The sequence below is a fragment of the Poecilia formosa genome, unplaced genomic scaffold (genome assembly GCF_000485575.1).
Source record: "Poecilia formosa unplaced genomic scaffold, Poecilia_formosa-5.1.2 Scaffold169, whole genome shotgun sequence".
Classification (NCBI taxonomy): Eukaryota; Metazoa; Chordata; class Actinopteri; order Cyprinodontiformes; family Poeciliidae; genus Poecilia; species Poecilia formosa.
In genome coordinates this window covers 106,511-127,449 of record NW_006800108.1, presented here as the reverse complement: position 1 = coordinate 127,449, position 20,939 = coordinate 106,511, and the positions used below count along the sequence as shown (strand labels likewise).

The 20,939-nt window shown below is 38.7% G+C and overlaps 1 protein-coding gene across 2 annotated transcripts in view; it reads left to right on the top strand.

Moving 5' to 3' along the window:
* The first annotated feature begins 623 nt into the window (after nt 1-623).
* The window catches only part of csmd1a (CUB and Sushi multiple domains 1a), a 120,726-nt gene continuing 100,410 nt past the window's right edge, over nt 624-20,939 (top strand). The window contains exons 1-2 of one of the 2 annotated variants that reach the window (XM_016677939.1): nt 624-869; nt 970-1,853. In XM_016677939.1, the coding sequence (XP_016533425.1) occupies nt 1,604-1,853 (250 nt within the window). In that variant the 5' untranslated portion in view covers nt 624-869; nt 970-1,603. Of the gene's footprint in view, nt 1,854-20,939 lie in introns of both variants that reach the window. The other variant, XM_007564878.2, reaches the window with a different exon arrangement.

Sequence of the window (20,939 nt, the reverse complement as noted above, 5' to 3'; positions counted from 1 at the left end):
ATTAATCTGAGGAGCATACCAGCAAAGTGGCAATTTACAACTCAATAAAATTCAGAAAATTTAGTAGAAAAAGAAAAAGATGGCATTTATTGTACATCGTAAACTTCATACAATTTTATTTTTCAACATTTATCAGCAGTACAGTTAATTTGTAATTTTCTGCAATTAGATAAGGTCATGCAATACATAATTTATACTCCAGATGATCATACTGTGAAATCTCTGAGCCATGAGGTTGAGGACCAACACTGTTACTTACCCAGGGGGGTTCAATCCACCTTAGTCAGACCTTGTATTGCACTGATATTAATTGATTAATTGATGTTTTAATTGTGTGTGTGTGTGTGTGTGTTTTAAACTAAATTAGTCAGATCTGCACTAGAATGAGCTCCGACATGCACTGCGATTCATAAAAAAATATATATTTCCAGCTGCAAATCTTAACAGTTGTCATACCTTGATGTTAGGATGTTATTACAAAACACACACACACACACACGCACAGTTCATCCACATAAATACATGTAATCAGCAAAAGTTAATTTTCAAACTGATACTAATGACCAATAGACCACGTGAATTTGTGTGGGAGCGGGGAGCTTACAGTATGAGGAGCTCTTGAAGGCAGCATCTCTGCACAGCGCCGGGCAGAGGGAAGAGACGCACCGAGCTGCTTCACCGGGAGAGAGGAGCGATCCGAGCAGAGGAAAGGATGCTTCTCTCCTCTGATTTCTGACAAGAACTTGGATTTTTTTGAAAAAAAAATAACTAAAAAAATAATAATAATTTGACTGATTTTTCTCTGCAGAGAGAACTACACAGGGACTGTTTCGACGCAAAGAGCAAGCCAATGAATTTCCCCTTGTCTGGTAAGGATATACCAAAAGGAGAGACTTGTGATGATGCTTATTTGACAAGAAGTCAGTGGAATAAGGGAGTCGTGAGAATAACGAATTTCTCTTCTTTCAGGGGGAGAAGATAGACTTTTTTTCCGCTACAGTTTGAGAGGAGAGAAAAGGGAGGAAAAAAAAGGAAAAGCAGAAAGGCTCACAGACGCATGAGACAAGAGACGGGGGAGGTAGAAGAGGATTAACCGATCAGGAAAGAAATAAAGAACAAGCATCTCTATTGATTTGTGACACATTGTAGTGACAAACGATTCAGAGAAGCACCGAGGGGATTTTTTTTTTTTTTTTACTTATTTTTCATAGAGGAAAGGACACTGCAAAACGACACAGATGATCATTTTCAGAATGAAGATCGGACACTGGCTGTGGAAAGTGTGGATTTGAAGCTCCCAATTACTTTGTTTTGGTGTTGAAATGGAACTGAAGGGAGCACATACATACTGACGATAGCCATCGAGAGCGCAGGTTGCAGAGACAACCTGTGCGCCCGTCCCTCCTGCCCGCTCTGCGTCTCTGCTTACTCTCTGTCTCTCTCTCTCTCTGTGGATGTTCGCTGAATTCATTTTTCGGATGTGAGGGATTTATCTAGTCTATGTTAGAAGGAGGAGGCAAAGAAAAACGCTTCTCTCTCTCGCTCTCCCTTTCACTCCCCCCGCTCTCTCTGTCCCCCCTCCGTTTTCTGGATGTGAAGCAGCATGCGGCCCGGTGAGAGCTTGGAGGGCTCGCGCTCGGCTCGCGGAAGATGTATTGATGCAAATAATCTCGCTAATAGCGTCACGGAACGCTGTCTTGCTCTCCCCTCGTCGAGGAGGAGGATGATGATGAAGAAGAGGGTGACGACGAAGAAGAGAGGGATGAACGGGAGGATGACGGACGGAGGAATGAAGGCGATGCGCTATTTTCTCTGGACTCTTGTGCTGTGCTCGCTCTCTTCTCGCGCGCAAGGTAAGGAGGAAGAGGATGCGACACCCCCACAAACGCACGCGCTCACATGTATGTGCGCGTGCTCAGCTCACGCGGTGACATGAACGTCCTCTTTCACTCGCACATTCATACTTTTCTTGGGAGAGAAAGATGTTTCTTCTTCTTCTGCCTCTTTACCCTCCGCGCGCGCCTCTGTGTGATTGTGTGTGTGAGGGTGTCTGCGTGCGCGCGGGGATGTCTGCGAGGTGTCGCGTGAATGTGTGTGTGGTGTGATGCGGGGAATCAGAAAGTGGCTCACAGGGAGGATGAGAAAAAGCGGCAACAGCCTCTTCCCCTCCTACCCCCTTTCCTCGTTTTCTCCTCTTTCTCCCCCCTCTCTCCCTCTCTTTCTCCCTCTCTTCTTCCTCTCTTTCTCCCTCTCTTCTTCCTCCCTCAATCCTTCTCTTCAATACAGCCATTGAGCCGGTAGCCAATAAATATTCTTGCGGTAGCTCTTGGGCTGTGGCAGCGAACGTGAGTTGCTTATACCAAAGTGTGTGCGGGAGTTTTTGCCTGTGTGTGTGTGTGTGGGTGTGTGAACGTGAGTTGTATATAGTGTTGAGGCCTAAGCCTTACACAGCATTTTATTCCTAAATGTCCATCAACAAATCTCTTTTTAGTTACAAAAAGCTTTATGCAGTCAGTATATGAATCTTAGATCTCTGACTTCCATTTCCTTCACTTTATGTCCTTCAATTGAGCATTATGTATGAAATTGAGTATTTAAATATTCAGTTATGCTCACTCTGTTTCGTTCTTGCCTTCTGGCTCACAGGTGTAGTTTATCTTCCACTTTTTCAAAAACTTCATTTGAGTAGCCATTTTTCATTGGTCGCTTCAGGAATCCTGTAGGGCTGCCTGGCTGGTTTGAAGTCATTTTAATGTGATTATAAAAACATTTTCTCACACTGAATGGGGCATAGAGCACTGTGGTAGCTGCCCCTCCCCCACTTGTTTATGTGCCCTGCTGATCAACTGATGTAAAAAAGAAAAAAAAAAAAGTGTGCTAGCTGATCTGGACAAACTTTAATGTGTTGGGATTTTTTTCAATGTAATCCTAAGGACTATGGCACAATAAGAAAAAATGGGAAAGGTGTTTACAAAAATACAACAAAAATAAAGGAATTTTAAGAGTCTGCAGCCTTTGTAAATTCATGAAAATTCCAAACTCCTTATGTTTAAATCTGATTATCTTCCGTTGAAATGTCAGTAAATGTTTCTCATTGTATAACAGCCAAAATCATGGTACAAAAAACTAAAAGGAGTGTCATCTGCTATGCACTGCCAGTCAGCTGGCAGAAAATAAAACAATCTGGCTCTAATTAAGTATTTCTAGTCACAAAAGCCACAGCCAGTGTCTGATTGCAGACTGTTTACCTGAGCAGATAACCTACACTGCTAGTCAGTCAGTTACAGTTATATTGCAAAGAGTAGAGCAGCAAAACGTTATACACTGCTCAATAAATGCATAAAATCTACCAAGTACTTTATTCATTCTGTTTTTAAGTCCATATTTCAAAATCCAAAGTTTAGTGAATTGTTAGTTTAGTAGCTGCGGGGAAAAAGTATTGCCTTTTCTGTTTTAAATGGAGGCAGAGCATGCTTTGACATTTTTGAGTGAACCATCTATTTCGAACATATGTCGTCATTTAAGTAATGAGCAAAAATATTTCGACTGAATGTTTTCCTTGTGTTGTCCAGCCTTGATCCATTGAAGCTCTGAGTGAGAGCAACGATGTTTGGAGATTAATTCAGGCCAATGCATAGTTCTAAATTGAAGTTGGCATGGTAGAAAACTGAGTTTTCACTTTTAGTAAAAATTTTGATAACATTATTTTTTGATTGCTTTGACTAAGAACTGGGGGAAAAACAGTGTGTCCTACATAGCCTTTCTGGACTTTGATTGGGTCTAAATAAGGAATTTGAGTAGATTTCTGACGAGATGACCTGGCATGTTCTCAGGTCTAAAAGCATCCCAGAAATGTATGCTCATTGGCCCCGAGGCTTCAGTCCTGATTCATCAAGAAACCATGACCTGTCGGAATTTAACTTCCCTATTTCCATTTAGATTGGTGATCACCAGGTGATGGACATCAACACAAACAGGAATATGCCTGGCCAGCGAACATTGATATCCCCGTTTTGAGCAAAAAGGAAAGTAACATGCAGAATGGGTTCATCAGAAACATGAAATATATGGATCGTTGGCTCCAGACCATCTAAATTGGTGACCAAAGTCTTTTTAAAGTCAGTGAAAAAGCTAGAAAATTAGTGATTTGCTCGGGTTGAAGAAGTCAAATTATGTGTTTGAAAAGACATAACTTGACTTAATTTAACAGGAATTAGACGCTTCTCTCGTTTGTGGTATCATACATTAGGTAACCACAGTGACCTGTTTCATGGGGGTGAGTTGACCCACAGAGAACATTCAGGACTTGGGGGGATCAGACTGCGCTGCATATTAAATAATAATGCTTAAAGAAACACTATGCGCACTTAGGAATAACCGCAAAGTGTTCCTGACCAAATGTCCATATGTGATGAGTTGGAAGTGAGAACAAGATGAGCAAACACACACATCAAATCTGTGCAAAGCACATGCATGCACACATCAGTGTGTCAATTGACTTTTGTGGATGGAGAGCAACCAAGCTGTCACTGTGGATTCTGCAGAGGAAAATGAAGTGAGGGAACGAAACAAAAGGTAGTGTAGAGACTTGATTTCTAAGTTGAAGTTTCGCTACGAGAGGAAGGTTTTACGAATGTTAGGCTTTCAGAAAACTGAGTGAAAATGGAAGAAGAAAGGGACGCGTGGAAGGCTATTGAGAACCATTTGTCACTGTAAAGTCTGTATGATCCTCCAGTGCAGGGAGATTGTGTGTAGGCTGACAGTGCAAAAAATACTATAGATTCCTAGAATGATTAAAGAAAGCAAGACAGGGAATGGCCACGGGAGACATATTCCTGTATTCCATCACATAATGACAGACCACTATGTAGCTGCAAAAGGCCTTTTTCTTGGCGTTTCAAGAAGATCTAGTTTTGTCAATTTATTCAGTGAATCTTGATGTGTGTTGGTATGAAATGCCTCATTTTAAATATTTTATGGCATAATCATAACATTGATCACATTTCCTGTGTAGTCCAGAACATACAATACTGTATATTCTGTAGGAGAGTTTTCAATTAAAATAGCCTGTTGAAGTAAGCAAGTGAATGGACCCTTGTTGAAAAGTTTATAGAGACTTAGCAAAAACAAGTAATTAAACATGTTAAGTGTTCAGGGCACGGTGACATTTCAGAAACGAAAGCTTTAAAACACGGCAGGAAGATTAAAACCAGAAACGAGCCAAAAGCACTGTTCTGTTTTGGCTCTGGCTGGCATATTAGTCTGCTCCACCAGCCCATTGGCAGGTAACCAATCACAGTATGAACCTTCATTTCTACTCTACAAAAGCAATCTGGACTCTAAAGCAATGAGCAAGGTGTAATGGATTTACATGCTGCTGTAGCCTGTGGACAAAAAGTCCTTAATTTCATAACTTGCTTAACACATTTGACAGAAACACTTGGTACCATTTTAAGAGTCGGTGCACCTTTGTCATGATTCGGAGTTTTAATTAGGAAGTCTTTGTTCCGTCTGTCTTTGTGCTGTAAAGTGAATCCAACGTAATTCTTGGGGAGAGATGATGAAATGCTTCATCAACCTTTTGCTATTGACCCCTTTTGTCTTGTTAGGCAAATGCTACCCTTAATTATAAATCTGGTTTAACTGCCTTAAACAATTCTTTATCTCAAGCTCTGAAAGACTGCTGTATTTCAGTTCTGTTCTTTGTCACCTGTTCTGCTTTCCTTTTTCTTTTTTTTTTCAGCAATTCGTTTCCGCTCTCACAGCACCTACCTTTTCCACCCCCACTACGCTCCTTTCTTCTGTCAGATTTGTCCTGTAGCTCCAGAGACTTAATTTGCTCACCAAACATACCAAGTCACATGTGCACAGTGACACTGGAGGGGTAAAAACCAACATGCATTACGTATTTCCTACAGTCTCCTCAGTTCAAATGTATTCTAACTCTTGTTTAAAGCTGTCAGATTTGAGATGAGAGCCACGTTCTACCTCTCAACCTGTAGCTTTGCAGTAGATTTGTGTTTCAACACCATCTGTGAGATGCGGTCTCATCAGAGTTTCACAGACGGTATATGAATGGTAACAGCCATTTTATCAGAAGATACACCTGATCGTTCCTGTGTAATTATTGATCGAACCAACAGGTTTTTAGTTGTTTTTTTTTTCTTTGTCTGTGTCCCCAATCTAGAGGGGCTTGCGTGGCACCACACTGTTTGTGCGGACATTTACAAACAAAAACAAAAGACTACCAGGTAATAATCTACATGTTGTCATCAGCAGAGCAACCGACAGTCACCACTTCTCCTTGAGGCCAGACTCCTACATGTAAACCGAATTAAACCAGAAGGATAAAATTAGCTCATTTAATTTACATTGACAGTCTGTAGAAATGCAGTGCTGTGTTCCTACAACATGTCTAAATTTAAATGTATCAGTTATTCTCCTTGTAGCTTCTAGTAATTTTAATGCTAGTCAAATTTTGCATCCAGGTACCAAATATCAGAGCTTGATTGCAGTTGTGGACAGCTCTGGTCCTGATTATGAATCCTTGATTGATGATGTTCACCTACAAGCCAGCAGTAATACGTTATCCAAGTTAGTGACCAGTTCATCATTTTGAATAAACACTCACTGCTGTCAGATATCCACAGAAATTCAACGAACAGTTGAGACTGCTCGTTAGTGCTGCGGTTCAAGGTAACGTTTTTTTGTTTTTTTTTGTCTTTCTCCCTAACAGACGTATATTTGGACGATTAGCACGCTGTGTACACTCTGAGTCTGGCGGGCACTCTGACACTGAGCATTAGCACAGCCCAGGCTCTCTAACACACAGTTAATCCTGTGGCTTATGGCTGGTTTCTCTGGGAGCGGAGATGTGTCTGTTGCAGAGTCAGCCTCTTGATCATAAAAATGCTTCGGAGAGACAGAGGGAACGGCGGGGAGAGCAGGGGAGAGGAGACTGGGGAAGTCGAGCAAGTCATGGTGGGGGCAGAGAGGAGGGCATAACACAAGTTAACATTTGGCTTTGATATTAGTACTCTCTCACCTCTGTCATCTTGCATTTCTCTTGTCGCTATTATTACTTCGTTCTGTACTGTTGCTCCAACTGTCCCTCCTGACTTGAATTCATCTAATCTCACATCTATTCACTTAATTAGAAGTTACCCCTTTATAACCTCTGCCTCCTCTACTCTAATACATATAAATGTAAAATTATTGCAAAATCAGACGGTAAGTAAAACTATGTACTGCTCCACATTTCACTAGGTCTAATTATCAAGATTGTATTTATTTATTTTATTTTTTCTGTGATTTCACCTGTTGAATTTTGTCTATGATTTTCTTTGGTGTTACAAAAGAAACACCATTTGTCCCTTGGGCTCTAAAGAAACAGCTTCTTCAACAAATTTCAACTCTTTTACTGTGTCTGTAATTGGATTTGAGTTGTTTGGGCAGAAAGATTGCCTCGTTTAATCATATTGACTCTTTTAGACAGCAAATTAAGATTTTTCATGAACAGCCACCAATTATCTGAAGATATTTTATCTCATTAATTTGTCATAAAGCAACAATGAAGCAGGCCACATCTGCATGACCATTAAATTGCTCATCTGTCGAAAGACCAATTGCCTTTTGCGGATGTGAAAAAGGATGACAGCGTAGGAAATGGCTGTAATTCATAAAGAGAGAATTCAATGACCTCGGATGTGTGGGAAATGTGTTAAACATTTCCTGTATAATTTCATCATAATCCTTTGTCTCCTATTGAACTAAGCGACACTCATTTTCCCAGGAAATTGTTTACTGAAAGCCACTCCTGGGTTATTTTTGACCTCTTAAAACAAACAATTATGTGAAGCTGTTTGTTGTTGTTGTTTTTTAATCTGAAGCACTTTATAACTTTACCCAACATAAAACTTCAAGGTAAATATTCCACTTTTTCAGTTTGTTTAATTGTTCTGAACTCTTCATAGTTTTTCACGTAATACATTTTGGTTCAAACTTATCAGAGCAGATGTTTATGTTTATGCAAAGTCAACCTTTTTGAGCTCTAATTTTGCATAATGTCATTCCCTCATCAAACACAAAATCATGTTTGAGAAATGCTTGAATTTCCTGTGGCAGCCTTTGGGTGGTGCCTGCTCATACAATGCACCTCCTAATTAGCCAAAGCTCTGCCTTGGCGCCTTTGGTAAGATTTTTTTTTTTTTTTTTTGAGGAGTGGAAGTGTGAAGTACTCTGGAGGTGTGAAAGCACACATGCGCAGAACGCATGGCTGAAGGGTTTTGTCAACACATGCACGGGCAGATAACAAAAACCCTGGTGGATAGGATTGTGCTACGTGCGCTACTTAACCTTTTTAGTTTAACGCAACTTCTGACACATGAGCACCTGGTTTATTGGAGAAGAGTTACTGTTTTCTAAATGTGGTGAGGTGGAAGCTAAAGTGTCTTGGTGGTCTCGTCTAAACTGTACCCCGATCAACATCCAGAAATACTGATTGTTTCCAGACAGCGGTCGTGTCTTATATTTTCTGATGATCTTGTAAGAACAGGTTGCTACTCTTTAAGTGTTTCCCAACAAAGGGAAGAAAGTGTTGTCTGAGCTACAGGTGTGATGTGAGCTGTTATCCACCAGCACAGACGATCTTCCCATTTACCTTTTGTGAAGAAAAGCAAGTATTGTGTTTGATGTTAAAGAAGACCGCTTTGATCCTGATAAGTTCTGGGTACAGGGAAGTAATGGAAGGATTAGTCCCAAGCATGAAAGACCCATCCCCCTGCTGTTTTCTTGACAATCTACGGGCATATGTTATGACAAAACTTATGTATTGTAAAAGAAAAGAGAGGTGAGGAGCACATCATAAAATCTTCCCTTACATTTACCGACCAGCATTTTGCATGTTTCTATTAATATACCCATAATACAAGGTAAAAAAAAAGGCTTCTTTGCCATCGTCCTAATTTTAAGCTCTTACTCACTTTTGGTATTATGACCTATCAACTGACTTTTCTCAATGTTTAAAGGTAACCTTGCCTACTATCATCTTATTTTAATGCTCTACAAGTCTTTAAGTATACAAAAGATAATCCTAAAATGAATCTCTATGTTATGCTGAGGACAATTTCATTGTCATATGATGAATTGCTTTAAGTATTTTCTACAGTGAAGCCAAAGCAACAAGAGTAGAAGTGCTATAGGTGAGTCATTGTTGTAACATTTACATAGCTCTTTTCTCATGGAAGTCAAACATTAATGGGGCAAACATGATGTGAGTTGTGTCAAATTATACTATTGTATCAAAGAAGACTGTTGGGTTATTTGTTCTCTCCAAATTGACCTTAGGTGTAACTGTGTGTGCGTGATTGTTTGTCTTGTGTGTGTCTCTCTTACTGGCAACCTGTTCAGGGTATATCCGGCTGCTTCTCGCCCAATGACCAGTCCTAGTCTCTGCTAGGAAAAGGAAGTATAGACAATGGATGGATGGATCAAATTTGTTGGAAGTTAACAGTGGAGTGACATTTACTTGAAACTTATTTTCAGTTGAATGGCACTGCCTAACAGTTTGTTCATAATGACTTTTAAGGTAGCTTTATGCCGCATGATATATGTATTATTTTTTGTGTTCTTCTGTGTTGATGCTTTTCTATTAAGTACTTTGGGGTTTTCTGATTTGTCAAAGGTGCTATATCAATGAAATTTACTTTACGTATGTATTCCTTTGTCACTGAAATGTGGTTTAGATACGCAGTAGTGTGGTAGGGGCATTAAAGTTCTGTAGATTTGACAAATCCATATGATATTTTATATTTCATCTTTCCAGTCCTCTCTTTCTCCTGCTGGTGACTTCGTCTTGTGATGAATTTGTAATCGCCCCTTTTATCCCATTTCTGTCATCTTTTCTGAATATCCATGTTTGTGTTGTTGATAAGTATCCACTGTGAAATACTCTGAGGGCACAGGTCAGTTTATCTCTCTTGTGAGCTATTTTTTCCTCCTACAGCCAGGAGCACATCTAATTCTTGCACTTCCCAAATGGGGACTGTTTTAAAAATATGCCTTTTTGAATTTTTTAATTTGCCTTGTATGATTTCAGGAACATGGGCTTTCGCTTATTGAGCTGCCTCTGCTATCAACAGGCTTGTTAAATAGAAAGAGGGGTTCATTTTGGCCCCCGCAAATTAGAACAAAGAGAGAAACACTCAGCTGTTAGAGGGCCCAGAAGCCCCATAGCACATTTTAAGATACAGTTGAGTTTTTCGTCTGATTTTTTATGAAAGTTTGTTTTCAGTATAAGTGTCACAATTTAATAAAAACTCAATCCAGAAATGCTGAACGCTTGTTTCATGCTTGATCCAAATGTAATTTTATTGCAATGTAATGAAAAGTTATATTTCTCTTTCTTCAGTTTTCTTTTTTTTTTAATCTTGGCAAATAGATTGTGTTATGGTCATTTCTATTAATCTAAAATAAGATTCAATGGCAATTCCCATAGCATTCTTGAAGGAATCTAATATCAGGGTTTCCTGAAAGGCCAATCAAATCGAAGAAAACCACGGGTTCCTGACCATGAGAAGGTGTCATTTTACAGAAATGAGATTCCTCCAGAAACTCAACGCCTTGTCTTTGACACACACACACGCACACAATGTCTTCCATTGCCTCTTCATTATTTCAGGGATGATTAAAAGTAGACGTGACGTGTGCATGTTGAGCAAGTAAAGTCTTTGTGCACACACTGTCACACACACACACACAGAAACTTATTACGGAATAAATATAATCTGGGCACACCAAGATAGCATGTGTTACCCTGAGGGTGTGGCCACAAACTCACACAACACACACTCACATGCTCGGGGACAGCAGACATGCACACACACACGCACACACACACACACACAGAGCCTCTGTCTCTGATGCACTACGAGAAAGGCAGATGAGAAATTAACAAAGACAGGGAGTCTCCTCACCAGCTGGTGCCCTGTTTTGTGTGTAAGGTGTTGGTGGTGTGCGGAAATAACTGTTACAACTCTTATAGGGAAAGGTATTTCTTTACATATAAAAAGGCTGGATATAAATTCGGAAAAATACGCACAGGAGGGAGATGGATTGCTCGCCATGTGAACAGCTAAGCCGGTCAAAGGTTCACTCCCTTGTGACAGCCGGAGTCTGTCCCTGTCAGCCTGTCCTTGTGGTGGATACAAATGCCCTCAATGACTGTTTTCCTGCTCTGTGGGAGGAATACGACCGATATAAAATATGAATGCAAATCAGGGAAGATGGGAAAACACTACCACTGGCAACAGGTTTGACGGTGCAAACAGTGACGTAGTTTATTGATCTGTATTTGCAAGTCGCAATGTCCAAGTTCTGAACCATAAAATCAAATGGAAAAGACACTTTAATTCTGTTTTTTTAACTCCAAAAGTCAGGGATTCACCTTCAGTTTATTATCCAATATGGCTGTAGAGTACATAAGACGCTAAGTTGGAGGGGAAAGAAATTATTTCTTATGTGTTATGGTTTCTATTGCAGTAATTCGGTGAGATTTAATAGTGTGAGATCTCTATTAATGGTGTCCGAATATTATCCCACCAGCCATGTCAGTGTCCTGCTCCAGGCAATATCTACTGATCATATCCGAGGTCCTCAAAAACATACCTGGAGTGTTGCTTTGATTCTTTAATGCATATTTATGAATCTTTTAACCTTCCATTTCAGCTATTCGAGGATGCCTAAATGTTTGCTGTCACAAAGCGCTGCCTGTTTCCACAAAGCTCCTCATTTGGAGCTGCAGTCTAGAGCCGACCTTCCTCTACCCCACACCTCACCCGTGCACCTCCTCCACAGACTAGCAGCAGCAGCGACTGGCAAACATCTTGTGCAAATGGTTAAACCTGATTACAATAAACTGAATCCACAATAAATTATCAAGGTGTAATTTTACTCTACTTTGAACAAACTCCCAAACATAAAAACATTGCAGCACCCTCAGTGTTGGCCAGCAAGTTGCTGCATGTGCAATTTGATTGTAAATTTTTTTTTTTTTTTGTAAAATCATGCTTTCCTTTCTTTCGCACAACTCTCAAAACTGTATTTGCAGCCATTAGCGTACATAAAATAGAAATGCATTGTAACTGGCTTGTATTGCTGGTAGACTGGTTATCCAAGAACTAACTGTTTAGAAAAAAAGTCAAATGCAATCCAAAATTTGAAAGAAGGATTCTGACAAAAGCAGACAAAATCATTTCAAGTAAGAGTAACCAAAGATTATAGGTCACACTTTTTTATAGAGTACCTCGGCTTTTATTTAACCTAGTTTTAGTAAAGTGACTACCAGCTTCCTGGCTGCCTCACATTTGACTCATTCTGGAGATAATAGGAGTGATTTAGCACACATCAATTATTTCATGATTTTTTTTATTGTATTCTCAATACAGCATTGGCTAATGATACCAGTAGGGTCTTAATGAATGGACATGATGAATATATTCCTATCGTATACACTTATAGGTAACAATGTGTAAAAGATGAGCCAGATAATCCTCATGAATGTGATACAAAGCTTTAATTAATCGCAAAAGTAATGATGGGCTGTTTCCATGCACGATGATATTAGCATGGCTTTTTAATTTGTGATGTTAATTTAACTTGCAATTAACTTTTAGTTCAGATTCATCATCCAGCAATTCAAAAAGCTATTAGTTGGACAGGTTGGAAGATAATTGTTTTAATGGGTTATGCTCGTTTGCTAATCTAGTTTTAACAGGTTCCTTTTTGTACTCACAGGTTGCTCTAATATTGAGCAATAGCAGTCATCATGTGTTGGCATGAAACGAGGCATGATCCACGGTAACATGGACAGATCCATGGTGCCAACAAGTTTGAGACTCTGTTTGAAAGTCATATGATTTTGTGTGATGCTCTCTGTTGTATTTTTTTTTTTTTTAATGTGGATGAAAAACATTAGCTACTGCAACTGCTGCAGCTGTCATTCCCATTTTAGACAATGCTCACTTTTGTGTTTACTAAAAGAATTATCAACATATGTTGGCAAGAAGGTGCACAACAGAGGAAACAGCTGACATTTTACAGTCTGCCTTTGTTGACACTAAATTGCTTTGTTCCTAAGTATGTATTTCCTATAATAGAGCCGGTGTGAAAACACAAAAAAGGGAATTGAAGCACATTTTTTTAATTTTACATTTTATAATCCTTAACTACATGATATAATTACTTTGAGTGAAACAAAGTAATTTCAGGCAGAGATTGCATTTTGCTGGGCAGAAAATTGACCTTAATCACTTTTTGGCAGAAAAAAGCTCACCTATATGTGGCTTTTTTTTTATTAATTTTTTTTTGGTGTGACATAAATTCTACCACACAGTGCATGTACACTTCAGGCCTGTGTTTTAAATTTCTGAATTTAACAAAATTAATAGAACCCCATTGTAAAAAAAAAAAAAAAAAAGTATCTGGAGAGTACCCACGAAGGCACAGGGAGAATGTGCAAACTCTATGCAGAAAGAACCCAGGACTATTCTGCTGCAAGGCAATTGTGCTATCAAAAAAAAAAAAAAAAAAAAAAAAAAATGTTGCAGTTATTTTTAAAGCTACTTATGTGAAATTATTGAGGTCATGCTTCTGCATCAAAGATACATTTCACATTTAAAAGTTTTTTTTCACATCATGGATTATAAGCAGATTTGTCTTGTGTAAGTCTTTGTGTTGATTTAAAGGGGCAACAGAGGAAATGGGTTTTTATAAAACCCCCATTAGTCTGTAGTTATTTTTATGCAAGTTGAACCAAACTGAGATTCATAAAAAATGCAGCTGTTTTTTTAACGAATACAAATGTGTAACATAATCTGTGTCAGAGAAGGTGTACGGAAACATCACAGTAGAGCCTGGCGCCTAAAGGGACTTATTAGCAGGCAGTGGCAATTGTTTAGCTTTTATCTCTTTAAATCAATCACTGCTGTGTTTATGAAAACATAATAACTTGAAAATAGATGTACAGATATTTAAACAAGACCCAAGACAATGCTCAGTGGACAAGTGAACTATCAGTGAACCTAAGCACACTCACTGTTGTGAGATGGTACAATTTCCTCTCCTCAACTTTCCCACATTTGTATTAGCATAATTTATAGATGGAGGTGTTCATGTATTTTTTAACTTTAAGGAAGGGGAATTGGTGTGGTTAATCTTTTAAGAGGCATCGGGTAACAAAGCATGCACGCATGCACGCCCCCGCCACCTACCGCCAAACTCCCCCACCATAAAAAATGCACAACAGAGCACACATGGTATGTAGAAGACACGGAAAGGGAAGCGACAGCGGGTGTTTTTGTGTGGTGGTTTGTGTTTAGACCTGGTGTGTGATGACAGTTGTGCCCGTGTTGCCCTAAACCCAATAGAAACGAGGCTGTCAACGCACATCATATGCACCGTGGTATCTGAGCACACAAACAAAACCCTCCCCGCCTCCTCACCTCACGCTGCTGTGCTCATTGTTGTAGCGTATTGACTTTATTAGAGCTATTAAATAACTGTTTCCTGCTCCAAACCACTTTTATAACAAATATTGATTAATATCTTTGCGAGCAAGGATTTGAATCCTCATTATCGCACTAATGATACTGTATTAATGGATAATCATTAAGTTGCATTTGCATGCGTAAGCTGCCTCACCTTTTTTTCCCAGTCTCTCATTGGCGTCTCGGAGCTCTGCAGGTGATGCATTCCTTCCTGTATAATGATGTATTTCCTCTCAGAGTCTTGCGCCTTGGGAGCTTTTTTGTACTGTTGTTCAGTCTGTCTATGGCTGTGTGTGTCTCTTTGTGCAGGAGATGCTGTCTTATCCGTGTGTGTGTACGTGCATGCACGTGTGCATGCAAGTGCTTGTCGGATTTATTCCCAAAGAAGACTCATTTCCCCAGCAGGCCCTGTCAGGCTGTTTCTGGGCGCACTCGGTTCACAGCTGGAGGCAACTGCTGTCACCTGCTTACCTAACATCTCTCCTCGGCTCAACTCTCATCTCTTTTCCCCCCAATTTTTTATTACTTACCTTTATGCCTGTCATAAGGCAAATGCTTTATTCATCCTCACACAATACTCTGATTCTTTTTAGGGCAGATTTTTTTTTCTTCTTCTTCTTTTTTGAAACAAGTAAACTGAAAGCAAACCGGTCCTTTATAGTCGGCAGTAAAATTCCTCCAAAGAGACTGCAAAGCCAAACGATTGCAGTGGGAGTCTTGAAGTCCTTTTTTTCTACAGCATTATTCAGCACAAGTCTTCCCTAAAACTAGAATTTTTAAAGGCTGTCATGCTTCAGTGGCCTTCAGCATGCCCAAAATGAGGATGGTTCAGCAGGCCAAAACCAAGAAAGCAGGGACTGTCGCTAGCATTTAGCCCCCTGCAAAATTAAACAGTCATGCAACTCGTGTTTCCTAAAACACTCCCATTCATATTAGACATTTGCAGTGTGGAAGTGCTGTTAGCATAATTTGCACAGAAGTGTAGCGTACTGTTGAGAACAGATATTTACACCGAATAGAAAGGCACATTTTTTTCTCATTCTGAAGTTAAATCTGTCCAAATTTTTCTTGTTTTAGGTTAGTTAGAATTACCTAAATTATTTCAATGTTTCGCGTACTAGACAGCTAGCTAGAAACAGGCTTTGTGTTTCTTTTTTGTAACTTTCCTCAAATTCAAAAGTTTACATACATTTGGTCAGGATCAGGGATAATGGGCGTTTTAAACTGTTGATTTAGGTCAAACATTTTTGTTTTCCTCAGAATAGTTAGTCACAATAGTTTGCTGGACTTTTGGCCCATTCCTCCTGACAGCAATCTGTGTTTTTTTGTTTTGTTTTGTTTTGTTTTTTTCTTTTGAAGTAAAGATTTCTTTTTCGCTGAGTGGCATTTCAAGTCAGATTGGCAGAGGGCAGTTTGACTGTGGATAATGGCGCTGTCTTACCTACTGCCTACAGCCAGTATCTCCACAAGGTCCTTGACTTTTTCTAGGGTCTATCTACATACATTGGACCAAAGTTTATTAATCTGTTGGACACCAAACCTGTTTCTTTTCTGAGCATTATGATGGTCAGACATTCCCATCATCTCTATACTTGTATATAATTGTTTGAATAGATGAACACGGCCCGTTGAAACATCAGCAAATTGTTTCCAAGGATGAACCAGACTTGTGCAGCTACACAGTTCTCTTCCTGACATCTTGGCTGATTTCTTTTGACTTTACCATTGTGTCAAATAAGAAAGAGTGTGTTTCAGGTGTGGCCTTAAAATACATCCACAGGTGAGACTCCATTTAATTCAAATGTGTAGGTTAAGCTATCAGAAGTTTGTGGAAGGAAGCCAAAAAGGTTTGAACTTTGCATGACTGAAGTCATACATTTTAGAACAGTTATCCCTGATACTACCCAAACGTATGTGAACCTTTGGATTTGAGGAAAGCTACAAAAAGAAAAAAAAAATGTCTAAAAAGCATCTAAGTTTTCTGGCATTTAGCTAATGGAAACAATTTTGGTAATTCTAGCTAACCTAAAACAAGAAAAGTTTGGATTGCCTTTGTATCTTTTTATTCAGTGTATGTCAATATCTGGTTTCAACAGTACATGCACAGCACACTCTGTCCTCATCACGTAAAAGAAAAAAAAAATCACTGCGGGGTGTTGGAGTGGTCAACATTAAACGTATTAATCTCTGACCCTGGCCTTCTGTTTCTTTCACACACAGGTCCTACGTACTCAGCATTACTGACTCAGGCAGACAGCAGATGCTTCACTGCATGACTACAGCCGTATACATCCTACCATTCTGTCATCGCCACACGTTGTATAAATTGGCCCTAGGCTGTTTCTCACCTTTGTAGTTTAGTGCTTGACCATTATAGATTTTCCAATTGCTGCAGATTTTTACTTGGACAGCAGAGCTCTGCGATACAGGATATCCAGCTTTTTATTGTGGACAGGGTGTAAGTTCATGCTTCACAAGAACTGGCTCAAAGTTCAGCTTGCACACATTAAAACTGAAATAATTTATGTTCTAAGGCCAGTGTTTTTCAACCACTGTTAGTGATCGTCAGGTGTGCCGTGGAAATTATCCAATTTCACCTCCCGTATTTTCTGGACTATAAGCTGCTACTTTTTTCCTACACTTTGAACATGTGGCTTTTCTGTGGATTTTTCTTCAACCACCAGGGGGCTCTTTAGCAGGAAGTGAATCATTGGAAGTCAAAATTTGAAATCAAAGAAGAAAGTGCTGATTTTCATTTGGAACAAGCACATACTAGCAGCAGGCACGACGGAGAAATGTTTTCAAACTCATATTATGCAGCTTCTCAGTTGAGGAGTGTCGACCTGGCAGTACAGGAAGGAAATAGAGCCGCTACACGTAAACTCGGCGTGAACAAAACCGGATTTGGAGACGAACTGCATCCTTAATACATCCAGCAGTTATTAGGATGCAGCCCTCTGCTGCCCTCTGCTGGGTCCTTATGGAGCGGCAGAGATACCAGCGGCCTGTAGCCCGGTGAGGCTGGTAAGTTTCCGTGGGGGAGGCGGGTTCAAAAAATTTGAAGGTATGGTTTATAGTATGGTGCGCTCATAGTCCGGAAAATACGGTAATTGGTCTTAAAAGATTTTTTGAAAACGAATAAATAAACGCCATCTTTGAGTGTCTCTGCTGTAGTAGTGACTAGCCATAGACATAATATATTTATATATATATTCAATAATTCATAATATATTATATTATGTCTATGGTGACTAGCGGCGTAATCGTGATTTTATTACCACTAGATGGCAGTAGGTACAGAGCATTTTACATTAAAACAAGAGAATTAGTGATGCATGAATGTTACTACATTCATACATCACACACCACAGTGCTGTGGCGCTGTTCAGGTGTATTTTTGAAGGGGACATGTTAAGTGCAATGTGAAATAAGAAATGTAAATATGATAAAAATAATTTTTTGTGTTTATTTGATTCCTATTCAAGACACTTTGATAAGAATGACTATGAATATAATATAGGTGGCTACAGAGTATCTTTGTTTACATTTTTGGTTGCCTCGTGATTTTTTCAATTAAAACAATGTACCTTGGCTCTAAATAGGTTGAAAAACACTGGACTAAGGTGAGTTGACGGCACCAGGGTGATCTAGCTCCTGTTCTATTTACTTCTCTTATTGCCTGTATTCATATACTGTATAAACAGACGGGGTTTAAAATAAAACTGTTCTCATTCATATATATTTATGATATTGTGGCTTGAAGGCAAATAAAGTCCACCGTTCTGATTGAAACTCTAGTTTAATAAGACATTTTAATTGCATGTGCTATAAAAGCAGCACGAGCTCTATGCTTTCCTTTAATAAAATTCTATTTGATGTTTTATGCAAAACATAGATTCTGGGCTTGTCCATAGTAAAAATAAAGCAAATCAAAACATATTACAGTTTTAGAATAATGGTCAACATTTCTTGGCACCAAATGTCTTTAAATGAAGCAACTTTTTTATAGTAGCATGGTTTAACACTGATAAAAATAGAAAAATCTCATATTTGATTAGAGTGCATTTTTCAGCAGTGGGCTGAGGGGTTGTATCTAAAAAATATAGAGTGAAAAATAAATGTTCTCATTGCCCCCCTAACAATTCTTAGAAAATAATTATCTTAAAGAACGTTTTCAAATTCAGATTAGCTATGATGGGACACAGGCCTATTTTGTTTAGTCGCTCTTCAAAATGGGAACCTCTAGAGAATTTACCATGGAAGTACAACAGAATTGTGTTGATCTTCATTATTCGGCTATTTGACGATTTGCCTAAATCTACAATTAAAACAGTAAAGCTTTAAAGAGCGGCAGCTCTGACAAAAAAAAGGACAATTACCTATGTTTATCAGTCAGAACAATATAGCACAAAATCTTTATAACTGCATTTTATTTCAAGGCATTTGTAAACATTTTTACATCTGGTGTGGTTAATATGGAGGACACTATAGCTGCACCACCACAGACAAGAGACCTATGTGTAGAGGGATGACAGAAAGTAATTAGTAAATAAAAACACTCAATATAAACTTAGGCACCCCAAGATTATTGTTATGTTCCTATTATTTTTTCAATGTAATATATTTTTTAGTGTTATTTCAGTCATTCAGTGCAATTCTACATACAACCGCAAGGGGGCGCCTGTCACATTGTTGGCATAGAGAAGGTTGGGCACACAGAAGAAGAATAAATTTTCCTGTTAGATGCTAATTGAAGCTCAAACATGTGTATCTCATCTTTTCTATCACAGCGTCACACAATGAGAGACCAACATAACTTTGTCCAAGTTTGCCAGGTAAAATTAGGTTATATCCAATTCCTGTTTCTGTATATTGAAAATAGTTATAAATCTCAGAATTGCAATCCTGAAGTGTAGCCTATGTTGACCAAGCCTGCCTAACCCGTTTCCACACTATAAAATTATGGGTTTTATGTTTCATATTACATGTTTCAACCAAAAGTTTCACTAACTTCCCTCAAAGCATAGAGGGAAGTGTATCTGTTTTCTAGTGCAATGACAATTTATCTAAATTCCATTTTTTAAAGATGTATTTTCTGTCCAGTAAGCTTCCTGTGATATACTTTTCTTCCTGTTCTTTGTTTTTTTTAGCATTCCTACTCTTTTTCATGGACTTGTCAAAATTATAAGGTTGCATTAAGTTAATTAAATGCACATCAAATAACAAAATCAACAAAAAAAACCCTAACGGCAGTTTTGACATTTTTATTCTCAATGCCATCCTCCTTTAGATGTATTTTTAAATTACATCAAATTTTTTGCCTTCAAATAAGACTCAGAAATGACTCTTATAAGGAGGAAATTTCTTAAACCATAAATTCCACTAAAGACATCTAAAAAAAACACGCTAAATTTCACATAATGACTCAAACACAAAGATATTTATCTAATTCATAAAAATGTCCTAGAAGGATAAAACATATTTTTACCATGACTGTTTTTGTTATTGCCATTTTGTAGGGTTAGCATGACTTGCTTTAATAAAACCTCAGTTTGTGGTAAATGAGGCAGCCTTTTGGCAATCCAGTCCATTAAAGAGCAAACAAAGGAACTCTGCTGCTGTATGTCAACCTTCCTGTTACCCGATGAAAGTCTTGGTCACTCTGTATAAACTACGTCATAGAAACAAAAACAAAAAAAATAATGATATTCGTAGTTCTTTTGAGTTGATTTTAAACGCCTCTCGGACAAAGAATAATATTGTCCTAAAGAGACGCCCCAGTTTACAAAATGATTTCTTTACGATCTTTGCCACAGCAGTTTCCTAGCGGTAATTGAGTCTGTTTCTCGACAAACAATGGAGGCAAAAGGCTGTTCCAAGGAGCACTGAACATCCAAACACTTGATAGAGGATGAGTTGAAATGAGTTTCTGAGATCAAAAGAAACAGAACGATAAAAGTAAAAAAAAAAAAAGAGACTGAAGGATAAAAGGTACTGAGTCACTGTATCAGACTTGTGCCTTTTATAGAACAGGAGGCAACAGAATTGCAATCCTGCCAGCCAACAGGAGCACTGGTCTGCACATATGTCTCAAAGGTCACTGTGTTCAAAAGATGTTTCTCCTGACTTCATGCAATTGATCAAATTTCTGCAAAAGAAAGAAATTCAAGCACTACAAAGAACATCATCAAAGGCAGGATCCACAATGGATCTACTCACGTTTTTTAACTGAGGCAATAAGGTCTGGGCAGTTGGCTATATTTGTGTTTTATACACACATATATAGACCATTTTGGAAAATCTATCTATCTATCTATCTATCTATCTATCTATCTATCTATCTATCTATCTATCTATCTATCTATCTATCTATCTATCTATCTATCTATCTATCTA